The sequence below is a fragment of the Episyrphus balteatus genome, chromosome 4, assembly GCF_945859705.1.
Source record: "Episyrphus balteatus chromosome 4, idEpiBalt1.1, whole genome shotgun sequence".
Taxonomy (NCBI): Eukaryota; Metazoa; Arthropoda; class Insecta; order Diptera; family Syrphidae; genus Episyrphus; species Episyrphus balteatus.
This window is the reverse complement of record NC_079137.1, coordinates 6490097-6503913: the sequence shown is the minus strand read 5'-3', so window position 1 is coordinate 6503913 and position 13817 is coordinate 6490097. Positions and strand designations below refer to the sequence as shown.

Sequence of the window (13817 nt, the reverse complement as noted above, 5' to 3'; positions counted from 1 at the left end):
ACATAGTACAGGTAAAATAGGCATTAAAAAAAAAAATTGTTACAATCATGAAACTTGGCAAAAAGTTTGCTTTTGAGATAAGAACCAAGTACAAAAAAAGTTGGGTGGAAGGGTGTTTTTTTCGTAGAGACATTAAAACCTGCAATTTGTCCGAAAAAGCCAATGATTCGTGTAAAACGTCTAAGAACTTAAGTATAAACGTTTAATTTGTCATCAAAACCATAAATAAAATAAATCATTGGCTTTTTGGGACAAATTGCAGGTTTTACTGTCTCTTCGAAAAAAAAACACCCTTTTACCAAAATTTTTTTTATTAAAACTCTTTATTCTTGCTTTCTATCCCAAATTCAATGGTGACCCATCATTTTTGTTTTCACTCAAAAAAACACCCTTTTTATTGAAATTGTAGCAATCGATTTTTTGTTTCAATTTTCATTTAAATTATTTTTCATTCTGAATCTAAACTCTGTAACGAAAACATCGTTTTTATTAAATTAAATATATTTTTCTTGTTGGAAAAACTTTTTCTTGGAATCCTTGGAATCTTTTATTTGGAAGCCAAAGCATTGAATCTCAATACTTTTAACCATGATATTTTTATAGACACTTTAGATTCTTGTTTCTTATCTTAAAAGTAACATAATATACTAAATTTCAATAGGGTACCACTAATATTACTCTTGTATTACACACTTTTTCAAATATACCCATATTTTCTTTACTTCTAAAAAAAACACCCTTTCACATAAAAAAAATTTATAGACTTACATTATTCGTAATTCCCATGGGAAAGAGAACATATTTAATGAATTTTGTAAGGGTACCATTTATAGGTACCATTGATTTTATCGGACTTTTCGCGGATTTTTCCCTATTTCCCAAAAAAAAAAACACCCTTTAACCTAAAATATTTGTATAGACTGTTCCAGGTTCTTGCTTTCTATTATAAATGAAACATTTTTACCAATTTTCATTGGTGTAACAATTTTTTCCTAGTTTTTGTGGTACTAATTCCGAATTTCATCATTTCTTAAAAAAAAAAACACCCTTTCACTCAAGATAATTTCGTACACTTATATATATATTCTTAATTCTTATACCAACCAAAACATTTACACCAAGGTTCAAAAATTAATAAAATTTAAGTCAGCTGTTATGATACCTTCCTCACACACAACTTAACCCATCAAAAAAACACCCTTTCACCTAAAATAATTTTAAGAACTTTATGAATCCTTTGTCCCTGCTTTATCTAAAACCTCCAGGCCGAATTTTATCAGTGTAGCATGTTTTTCACATCTGTTTCGGTTATATTTTACTTGTTGAAGTAAAAAAACAAGCACGCTTGCAAACTGTTTGCCAAGTTTCATGAGTGTAACAATTTTTTTTTATTTCTTGATTTTATGTACTATTTTACCTGTACTATAAGCACTAGATTTTTGTTTCCAATTTCAATAGTAACATACCTAATTGCTGAATTTCAGTAGGGTACCATTATTACTAAGTTTTTCCAATATACCCACATTTTCTCTACACCCAAAAAAACACCCTTTCTCATGATAAAATATAACTATTGATTTTATCGGACTTATTTCCCAAAAAAAAAAAAAACACTCTTTCATCTGAAATATTTTTATATCCTACTTAAGATTCTTGGTTCCGGTTTTAACTTAAACATTTGTACCAATTTTCATTTGGGTAACATTTTTGTGCCAGTTTTTGTGGTACTAATTCCAACTTTCAAAAAAAAAACACCCTTTCACTCAAAATAATTTTGTAATCTCTACAGAGTAGATTCTTAGTTCTTATAACAAACAAAACTTTTTCACCAACTTTAAAAAATTAACAAAATTTATGTCACCTGCTATGATATATTTCTCAAACATAACTGATTACCTAAAAAAAAAACACCTAATTGCTGAATTTCAGTAGAGTACCATTATTACTAAGTTTTTCCAATATACCCACATTTTCTCTACACCCAAGAAAGCACCGTTTCCTTATTTCCCCCCCAAAAAAAAACACCCTTTCATCTGAAATATTTTTATAGGCTACTTAAATTCTTGGTTCCTGTTTTAACTTAGAGATTTGTACCAATTTTCATTTGGGTAACATTTTTGTGCCAGTTTTTGTGGTACTAATTCCAACTTTCAAAAAAAAAAAAACACCCTTTCACTCAAAATAATTTTGTAATCTCTACAGAGTAGATTCTTAGTTCTTATAACAAACAAAACTTTTTCACAAAGTTTAAAAAATTTACAAAATTTATATCACCTGCTATGATATATTTTTCAAACATAACTTAACACCTAAAAAAAAAAACACCCTTTCACCAAAGGGTAACAATTTTTTTTTTTATTGTTGATTTTTTGTACTATTTTACCTGTTTAAGTATTAACTTTTATGAACTTCTCACTTCTCAGTACAATTTAAAAGACACTACCTACTTCTGTTTCTTTTTTGGTACCATAATAAATAAGTTGTCAAGATAGCTGTTTTTTAAAGGATTATAAAAAATGAAACACTTTCTAAAAACTACTGAAACTGCTGAATTAACAAGTCTTGTTGCACTGTGTAATAAACCACTTTATTTACAAGCTCTACCTGTAACAATCTTCCATTCCAAAAATTTGTTGACTTGCTCAACTGTTTGTATAGATCTATTTTTGTTAAATGGCAATAAATTATTAAGAAGTGTTAATCTGTATAAATACTCATTTAGGTATCTCACACGTGATAGTGAAATTATATTTTATTTGTTTTTTATCGAAACTGTTTATGGTATATCATATAAAATAATTACCTATCGTAATGATAAAAGTTAAACATAAGACAGACCAAATTCGCTGTGACTGTCTCTCTTATCATAAGGCAGGGTTATAAGTTAAACCATTAACTAGTTTATTATCTTTATTACTTTCAAATTATAAAATCTAAATCTGGAAAATATTTCCATAAACAAAAATTTAAAAAATAAATAACATTGCTACCCAAAATATTGTGAAAAGTTTATAATAAGATCTTTAAGGAATTCTGATTTGGTTTTGTTATGGGGTTTTTGGATTTTCAAAGGTTTTTAGATTCCAATGAATATGGAACATTAACCAATTTTAAAGTTTGTTTTTATCAATTGACTTTCAACCATAATTTGTTAACCATCAAAAACAAATTGTTATTCCTTTCAAATTTCCAATTTTTTTCACTCACTGTACTCAAGATTATTATAAAAGTAGAAAGTTCTGGTGAAGTTACATATTTTTTTGTTTTGCTTTGTTTTTTTTTTTTTTGGGTTAAATCCATGGATTTGAATTTGTTCACAGCAAATATGAGAATTTACCAAAAAAGTGCAAAAAAATTATTTTTTTTTGTCTTTTTGGCGTTTAATTGAAAAGCGAGGCATTTTTTTAAAACCAAAATTTATATGCATATGTATATGTATGTTTATTTTAAAAGAAAAGTCGTTTGCTAGCATATTATATCATTATCCGTGTAGTACGACTCATTGTTTGCACCAAAAAAAAATCATTTTTTGCACTTTTTTAAATAAAAATAAACATCGACCAATTTATCAATAACTCTGACAGCATTGTTTTTTTTCTTGTTTAAACAACTTTTTTTTGTTTGTTTATAAATAAAATTACTCTATAATGTCTTATCAAGACAAATTGCAGAAGACCATATTTATGCTAGTTAAGATGTTATCTTGTAGGTGGTTGCTATCAAAATAAAATGCACGACTTATGTTGAAAGTTTTTATTTAAAATTAAAAAAAAAATAGATTCCATTTTTTAATTTTATAAGAAAAATGAAAAAAAAAATTAAAGTTTGTTTTTAAAATTCTAAAACACACTATTTTAATAGCTTGAAAATCAAACGAACTACTTAAATATAAAAGTTGATTTCTTCTATAAAAAGGATTTTTTTAGATTTGTTTGAAAATCTTTGCAGCCGTTTTTATCTAAAAAAAAAATTCAAAAATATTTACTGACTACTTAAATTTCAATTGCACGATCCACTGAATGTTATCTCAAATTCAATTTTTCTTTTTGAATACTAAACTTGTCCTATAAATTAAAGAGATCGAATAAAATTGGCTCCCACTGATCAAGCACAATTCTAAATTTTGTAAACAAAATCCCGTAAGCTAAGCTTGGACAAACATCACAAGTTAATTAAGCCCAATCGGGTAGAAAATGCTTTGCACCTGCTATGCTTTATGATAATACGATTGTATGATTGTACGATTTGGTACAGAGCAAAAAAGGGATTAGCGAAAATAAAATTTTTAGTTTAATAAAAATAATAAAGTGAAACTACATAGGGTAAATTTTACAATATTTACCTAATCTTATTTCAAAATAAAATTTCAGTTTAACTTCATGTTACTTAAAAATTTAGTTATTTCTTATTAGATTCAATTACAATAAGTTATTTTAATTCAAATATTTAGTGTTATTTATTTTTTCAACAAATTATTTTTGTAGTTTCAAACAGCTTACTTTTAAAATTCCAATCATTAATATCAATCTTACTTTATATTATTTTATTTTAGTTTATTTTATGCCTACGTGAAAGCTAAATTAAGGAATAGTTTGACAAGTTATTCTCATTTTTTTTTTTTTAACGCATCACAGGCAAATGATATGCCTCTTCTAAACCCATTTTAACATTCAAAACTTCAAAAACTAATTTGCATAGGTTGCTTCCTTTCAAGTCGTTTCCTTATTCCCAAAATTCCTATACTTTGTTTATAATTTTAAGACAAATTCATTTGTACATCATCCATAATAATAATAAGGACACACATGTACATATACGAAGGTTAGGTACTCAATGCATAAATTACGAAAATAGAAATATCTCATTGAAGACACACACCGCAGCGGAAATAGTTTATCCCAAAACCCCCTTCCATATACTCGTATGATTATATTTTCAAAGAAACTTACTTACTTTACGTTTAGGGTTCAACACAAGAAATCCCAAAAAACTTTGATCAAAACAAAAACTTTTTGACAACTCAAACTTATACAAAGATAATGCAACAACATTGGGATTAAAATCTCATCCAAAACCTCAAAAACCCTACCCAAAAACAGAAGAGGAAAGCAAAATTTATACAATTTCCGTAATGTTTAACTATTTCACAAATTTTAAACTCTTCGACATATATTTTATATTAATTGACTTTATGCAATAATTATGTTTTAGATAGATTTAGCAAAAAAAATATTGATTTTTGTTAAAAATCAAAGAGAAAACATTTCAAAATACATATTACAACAATTATATAAATGCAAATATATTATTTTTGTAAAATTTTTAACTTTGCGTAAATATACACCGCAGGGGTATTAAAGCATTAAATTGCCGATACATAAATAATAATAACTTTGTTCTAATGCAGCAATGCAAATAATGCCACAAAATTAATTAGCTAACATATTTTATTTAAATATCAATAAATTGAAATTTAATATTATTAGTTTTGTTTCGAGCACGTAAACATACATACAAATATTTTACATAGATATTAGTCATTAAAAATAATGAGAAAATATTTTGCATTTTCTAGTTTTGATTTTAATACTAAATATGAATTTAACATTAATTAACAGTTTGCCTCGTTTTGTCTATTTTATTAAATGAAGGGTTTTAATGTTTTGGGAGAGTTTGAATTTCTGTCACATTATTTGCAAAATGATTATTCGAATATTGGAATTATTGCAATATTTATAATTTTCTCTTACACTCATAAAAATCATAATAAATCAATCAATCAATAATATTTCAAATGAAAATACATGGCTCAGGATCAACTTTTTACCGACTTCCAAAAAGGAGGAGGTATTCAATTCGTCTGTATTTTTTTTTTTTTTTTTTTTTTTTTTTTTTTTTTGTTTGTTACCGCATAACTTTGGACTGAGTGAACCAATTTTGATAATTCTTTTTGTATTGGAAAGGTGGTGGCTGCAGTGTGGTCCCATTTCAATTTCGTTCACTTTTAGCTATAGGAAGTATTTTAAAAACCATAAAACCCAGTTTTGATCCATGGAAGTCGGTTTTGTTTTTTTGCTAAAAATGATTATCGTTTACGATGTTCTTAAAACAGGAATTAAATGAAAGCAAAAATGGTGTTTTGTTATAACAGAATTATTCAATCTCATAAATAAAATAAAATAAAAAAAAAAAAAAAATAAAATAAAATAAAATAAAATAAAATAAAATATAATAAAATAAAATAAAATAAATAAAATAAAATAAAATAAAATAAAATAAAATAAAATAAAATAAAATAAAATAAAATAAAATAAAATAAAATAAAACTAAAATAAAATAAAATAAAATAAAATAAAATAAAATAAAATAAAATAAAATAAAATAAAATAAAATAAAATAAAATAAAATAAAATAAAATATGAGACACCCTAATATAGTTTATTGTACAATAATGTAATATTTTTATGAATATTCGCAATGAATTTGTTTTTATTTGATACTTTATTCTAACAGATTAAACTCGCTAATGATCCTTCCTATTTTGAAATTCGAAATGGGTCACTACGGCATATCGCTGGCTGAGAATTATAAGGGTGAATTTCATACAAAATACAAAAAATGAGTTTTATACACCAAAATTTTCGTAATTTCAACGGCTTTTAGATAAAATTAAAAAAAAATTAGAACCAAATTAATGGCGACGGCACAGGTAAAAAAGACATACAACTTTCATGATTTTACATACATGTATTAATATAATAAGGTTCTATGTTATTCAAATTGCAACATATATAGAACATTTTACTGATTTTTTCAAACAAAAAAATACATTGATTTAAGTTACATAGAAGTTTTTACGCAAATTGAAATCTTATGGAAATGATCTTTTTTCTAACTAAAGTAAAAATAAAAGATCTTTTGATGTTGTGGTATTTGGAAAATTGAGTATTTTTTTTTTTTTTTTAAAGGTCAAGATTTTACTCTACTAACCGTAGAGAACTCTTCGTTATTCATCTTTACAATTATATTAGTTTATTTCTATTAATAGTTTCATCGAATAAAACTTTTTTTTAACTTGAAGCAAATTTACTTACGTTATACATGGAGACAAATAAGCAACTTAGAATCAAGATGATACTCCTCTAAAATCCAATCCTCGTAAATTAATAAGATTTCTAATAAAAATAAGTAAAATTTGTTTAAACATTTTTAAAATCAAAGTGAACTTCATTTTAATAAGAATTTTCTTCTTAAGAAAATTTAAGTGTAGATACCTGCTAAGATTGAAATGATTTTTCATTAATTTTATGTACTTATTAAAATTATTAAAAGATTAAACAAACTTTAAATTTTTTTTGGCATAAATTTTGCACAGTAGATGATTGTTTTAAGACGACTGTCTTTCTGGCAAAAAAGCATGCAAAAATCCTATTAATTTAATACAAATTCTAAATGTTTTTAGCATGTCTTTTTTCTGTGTACCTAATATAACAAAAGTAGGAATTGTTATTTTCTATAAATGCAACAACGTGATTTGTGGTATTTTTTTCTGTTATTTAAAATAGATTTTGACTGTTTTGTGCAAAACTTGAATAAAATTAAAATAAATCAAAGCCTATTTCACAATGAAGTCACTTTTTTAATATAAAATGCATTTATTACATGTAAGCTCTTTATAACTATAAGGTTTTACAAATTTTTTTTTACAAATTTTTTCATAAAAAGGTTCTATGTCATTTTTTAAAAATGCTCATAGAATCCTTTTTTGTGGTGAAATTAATGTTTTTTTCATGGTTTTATGATTTTTTTAGGGTCCTTTATAAGATTGCATCAATACTTTACTGCTATGTATGTAACTATTTTATCCAAAAACCAGCCTTAAAAAACTTTGAGATCGATTTTCTCAAAACTAACCTAACAACCCTATAATTCTCAGCCAGCGATATGTGGATGATTTTTTTTTCTAAGAAAAATTTTAACGTGAATGCCAATTTATTTGGGATTGTTTAACCGTGAAAGTCAAAACATTGGTCACTTCACATACCACATCCTTACCATCAAGAGTTATGTACGAATTGGCAGCCAAAAACTTGACTTTAAGTAGTTGTTCGTGGTATTAATTTTTAAATAATAGATAAGTTGGTATACATTTTATTCATTTTAGTTAAAAATATCGTACCTCACATGAAAAAAAAAGTAATGAGGGACATTCACTATGGCGTATGAGTGACTTTTTTTTTATATACCGACTTGTTTATCAAATTTTACTTTCATTTTATTGGTCCTTTAATCTTCTACACATCAAATCCTTACATTAAAAGTATATTTATCAAATTTAAACAGACTCAATACCAAATAAATATAAAAACAACAACATAAACGAAGAAAAAAAAAATAAAATAAGGTTAAAAGAAAACACACATAAAAAAAAGTGTTGCAAATAAACCAACATCTTCTATATAAGAAGTAATTAATATTAATTAATTTGGTACTTAAAGAATTGTGTTCATAAAAGTACACTAAATCAACTAGGAAAGGCAGCTAGAGACAGCCATAGAATAAAAAAAAAGAAAGAAAGAGAAAAAGGGAGAAGAGAGTGGTATAAAGAGGTTGTGTATACGTAAGAAGAAAGTGGGAAAACGCAAAGGCAAGAGAAGTGTGTGATGTGTAGTAGTGAATTAGTGAGGCCATAATTAATAGAATGTGAAAAGGAGGCAAACAGGCTTCGAGGAAATAAAATAAGTTCATTAGTATACAATATAACCAACATTATAAAAAAAAAATGTTAATGGGGTAAGGAAAAAGTTTGGCGGCGCGTATATATGTACAATGTAGGTATATGAATCGCAATCAATTGGAGAAAAAGTTCTTCAAGAGGATCCTTCTCTTCTCGCGAATCATGTTCATGTGTGTGTATTTTACCACCAACCTATATTTATTAACAAAATAAAAAAGAAAAAAAACCAAGAAGAGAAAATAATTATTATGTACTGAATATATGTACCTTCAATTGTACTTGTATACCAATAAAAGCAAAAAGAAAAGAGAGCTCTTGAATAAGAACTTTGTCAAATGATTAATGGAAAAGTAAGTCAAAAACGAAGAATGAGGTTAATTTATATTTGAATTCATATGAAAAAATGAAAATATGGGGAATATGTTTGGGGTAAGAGAGAGTGTGAGTATTGAGTAGGTATGGTAGAAAGGAGGCAGTTCATGATTATTCAGTTTTAATCGTAGCACGTAGCGAAAATTATTGGGATTTTTCAAGTACCTATCAAAAATACCTCAAATGGTTATTGATACCCTATAATTTAATGATGATGGTGATGATGCTGTCAAAGTTCATGTCAAAGTTGAAATTTAATGAACCTATAAGCATGTTGTCAAGAGTTGGTGTGAATTTATAATTGATTGTGAATTACAAAATACATTAAGAGTCAATTAATTAAGGATATTCCTTTTTTTTTTTAATTTTCTTCAAAAGTGATTTTTGCCTCGAAAACTTTTGAGGGTTATGTATTTGCCGGACAGGTTTTTGTCTACTTTCAAGTAAAAAAAAGTAACACATACAAAAATAAGTTCATTCTCCTGATCCAAGGTGTCTATGTCCTTAAAAAAAAGAATAATTAATTTGATTTAGAAGGTGGACATTTTATTTAAATTGACTTGGTCCTTAAGGAAAAGTGAGTTTTTCAAAATTATTAAAAACAAATAAGTAACTAAGAGGGAAAAAGGTAGTTTGTTGTATATTTTGCACCTTAAAAAGCTTTCCTATTGATTAAAATCGAAAATGAAAGGTATTACTTTTCATCCAATTAAGGTGAGACTTTTAGATGGGGAAAGTTCAAATATTTTTCCTAAAAATAAGCTTAGTATTTATCTCCATGGGATTATATCAAAGCATCCTATAGAATTTTGTGGTATTTAGAAAAAAAGGAATAGGAAGATAATATCTATGATGTTTTTTAATCCGACAGTTTGGTATTTTGTTTGTTTCTATTAAAAATCAGATTTTACATAAAACCTTGACTGTTTGAAGGTTTTTTCAAATTTTTTTTTGTTTAAACATAATCTTATCATGCAAATATAAAAAAAAATGAAAAAGACTTAAATGCTCTTAAAAAAAAACTCAATAGCTTAAAATCTGTTTGATTTCAGGTTTTTTTATGAGGATTCAAATATAAATTCTTTTAATGGATGTGGTAGATTTGATGATTTATATAAAAAAAAAATGTTCACAAATTCATAATTCTCATTTTAGATTCCACACGAAAATAAATTTAAAATACAAGTAGAATAAAAACATACAAAACAAAAATTGACAAATGGATAATAACTCCATTAGGATATTTATTTAATAAAAACAAATAAAATTGAATCAATTAAAAAAAATTATAAACCAATAAATAGTTTATTTGTGTTGGGTGAATTGAAAACAAATAAATGCATTTTATCTATGGATAGTAATAATAAGATTATTAAACAACATTTCAAAAAAAAAAAATTCATGAAACATTTTTCAAAAAAATTGATTTTTCAAAAGATTGAAATATTTTGTAAAGAATTTCAAAACAAATATAATATTTTTTTTCTCACTGACTTCAAATTAGCTTTTGATTACATAACAGAAAGCTATTTTGTGAAGTGAAGAACTAATTGCTAATCCTTCGGGAAGCAATTTCGGTGATACAGTTACAAATTCAAAATAGTTACCTTTGTTTTCAAAATTTATGTATTTATTAAATATTCATTGTATACAAATTAACACTTCATATTTTTTCATATGTGCATCATTCATTTATTTTTTGTTTGTTTGTATGTATTACCTGGAAATTGAGAAAGAAGATTAACTCATATCACAATTCGCTTTAATTTGTTTGCCTATTTGTAGGATTAATAAAAATCTCTTAATGGATATGGCAATAGATGAGATTTATCTACTATTAAAAACTTAAATACTCATGATAAATTCAATTTAAATCAAAGCAAATATTTTTTTAAATAAAAAAAAGGTACAAACAAAATAAACATTGAATAATGGATAATAACTTCATTTAAAAATTAAAATACACAAACAAAAAATAACTTAAACTAATTTAAAATTCAAAAAAAAAAAAACAAAAAACAAAAAAAAAAAAACTAATACAAATTTTATTCATGAAATATAAAATAAAATCAATGAAAATAAATAAAACTTTTAAAGCGCAATCATTTTATCTATGGCTAATAGAATTGTTCATTATTTACCTTTAGGCTTAAAATATAAAACAAAAATATGCTATTTAAAGCTTCACTTTTAGTTTGAATCAATAAATGCTTTAGTACAAAAAAAAAGAAGGTATTAATTTTGAAGCTTATGTACTGCAATAATAATAATTTAATTAATTTTACTAAGTTGATACAAAAAAAAAGCACAATTCATTATTTAATATTATAATTTGTAAATTGCTTTACATGTTGGAATAAAAACTAAACAATTTTAGGTACATATTTTTTTTAAGTGATTTAAAATTATCATACAAAAAAAGTTACTCATACGCCACAGTGTATATCTTGTAGTTAAACTAAATTCTTGTATATTCAGTTTCTTTTGTTAATTTTATTTTGTAGGTGCAGAATATTGTTGGAATATATAATAATTGTTTAGGGTTACCCTATTCTCCACCTCAAACCAGGGTTACCGTGTGTGTACAAAAATTGGCGTTTCATCTTTTTTATTGATCAATTATGTTTCTTTAATGTTTTTTTTTATCTTTCAAGCATTACTGAAATTACTGAAATATGTTTCTTGTATTTAGTGATACTAAAATCATTGAGAAAGTTGTCACTTTGAATATTTATACTCGTTTCACAAAAATTAAAAAAATTAAGAGCTTTGAAAAATCCATCACTTTGAAAAACTCTTTGAAATTTTCTAAAACTAACTAATTAAATTATTGATTTTTCTAAAATTCTTCATTTTTCGTTTCAGATATCCTTCACACACACAACCACACCATCCAATATTAAATGGCTAAAAGCAAATTTATGGACTTGATAAGCATCAATTCCTCAATCATCATCGCCGCACTAATTACTCCCTCATTATGCGTCACGATTCTTTAAGCGCAATCAAATTATCTTTCCTTCATCAAGCAGCAGAGAATCTAATTAAATAACCGGACTATGACAAAACATGTATCAAAATTGAAAGGCAAACAACCACAACAGACGACTCCAGCAGCATCGGGTGCCTCCTGGACTCATCACAACTCTGTTGGTCTAATTTGTGTTGCAGATAACAGATAACAACGAATTTCGCCAACTAACCAAAAATAAAAGAAAAAAACTAGCAAAAAAAAAAAAAAAAACTAAATAAAAACCCCAACACGAAAACTGAAACTGAAAGAACAGTCGATGACGACATCATTATTTCTCATCATCCTGTTCATGGTGGCTCTATTACCAGCCAACATAATCAAAGAAAGCCACGCAACAGCAGCAGCTGCTGCCGGCGGCAGTGCTTGGCAGTCTGTGGTGATTCCCGATAGTTCCAGGCTAACCAGCTCCTCTTCATCGTTGCTTCATCATTCCCCATCGGACATTGGCCAAAGACTGAGTAGCAGTAGCCACCCTAATGAGAGAAATCAGCAGCAGCAACAAAACCCATCACAACAACGACGACGCCAACGCATCGTCAGAACACCAACTATCAATCAGGAATATTTGTCGGGTGAATTGTTGCCACAACTGGCATTGCCACCACCGCCGCCGCTTCTGCCAGCGACGATACCACTGCTGCCAAAGCCATTTGCTGAAAAACAGAACATCCAACACAATAATGGCACAACACCTCTGTGCGGTGGATACTATCGTGCCGCAGCTGGGACCATTCAAACGCCCAACTTCCCACACAGATTCAAGACACCCATCGAGTGTATTTGGATTATTGATGCGTCCGAAATTCATTCGCATGCCGAACCGGGTGCCAATGTTTCGATAGTTGTCTACCTGACGCAATTGTACGTTCTCGGTGGACTTAAATTCACCGAGTATATGTACTATAGTGATGACTATAAAGTTCCCAGTCATCGGTTGTTTCAGCTCACCGAAGATGATGCAACGAAGGTGGCGTGGATTCAGTTTACTAGTCAATATCTTGAGATACGTTTCGAGATGCAGACACTGGATGGGACACATTTGAGAGCGTTGGATCGATTGTTGGATGTTTATGGATTTAATATAACTTATGAAGTTGACGCGGTGGTGAAACCTTATCAGTGTAATGCTTTGCAGTGCCGATTTTTGGGACATTGTTGGGCTAATTTTGATTATACGTGAGTAGAACAATAGTTATTTTTATGTACCTACAGATATTTTTTACTCAAAATTTGAAAATATTACTGACAAAATGAGCGGTTTCTGCCTTTAACGCAGTTATTTCGCAGTTAGTTCAGAATAAAAGTTTACGAACGTGATTTTCACAGTCTATTTAGATTCCACAGGGGAAATTACCTCAATCATCTACCTATTACATTATTTCGTTTAAATAAATTTGCTACAATTTGTAATTATGTAGTATTTTGCCATCACTATTCTTTAAATAAGAAAATTCCAAAATAAGTTCAAATTTTGACAGCTGTTTTTTTGCGTCAAAAAGTAGATGAAAAAATTTAATAAAAATTTTTCTTTTTGTTTTGTTTTTTACTTTTCAATACAAAAATTGTAAAAACGAAAAACATTTTTCTTCTCCCAATCGGTACTATGTGTGTAAAAATTCAGTGATAATTAAGTATCAACAAAATAATGAATTTCATAAAATCTGGCCAAAATGG

The 13817-nt window shown here is 26.9% G+C and overlaps 1 protein-coding gene across 1 annotated transcript in view; it reads left to right on the top strand.

Annotated features, from left to right (window-relative positions):
- The window catches only part of LOC129920238 (uncharacterized), a 222849-nt gene that overhangs the window by 71467 nt on the left and 137565 nt on the right, over window positions 1-13817 (top strand). Inside the window, exon 2 of the mRNA XM_056001497.1 lies at window positions 11975-13319. Coding sequence (XP_055857472.1) covers window positions 12400-13319 — 920 coding nt within the window. The 5' untranslated portion in view covers window positions 11975-12399. The remainder of the gene's footprint in view (window positions 1-11974; window positions 13320-13817) is intronic.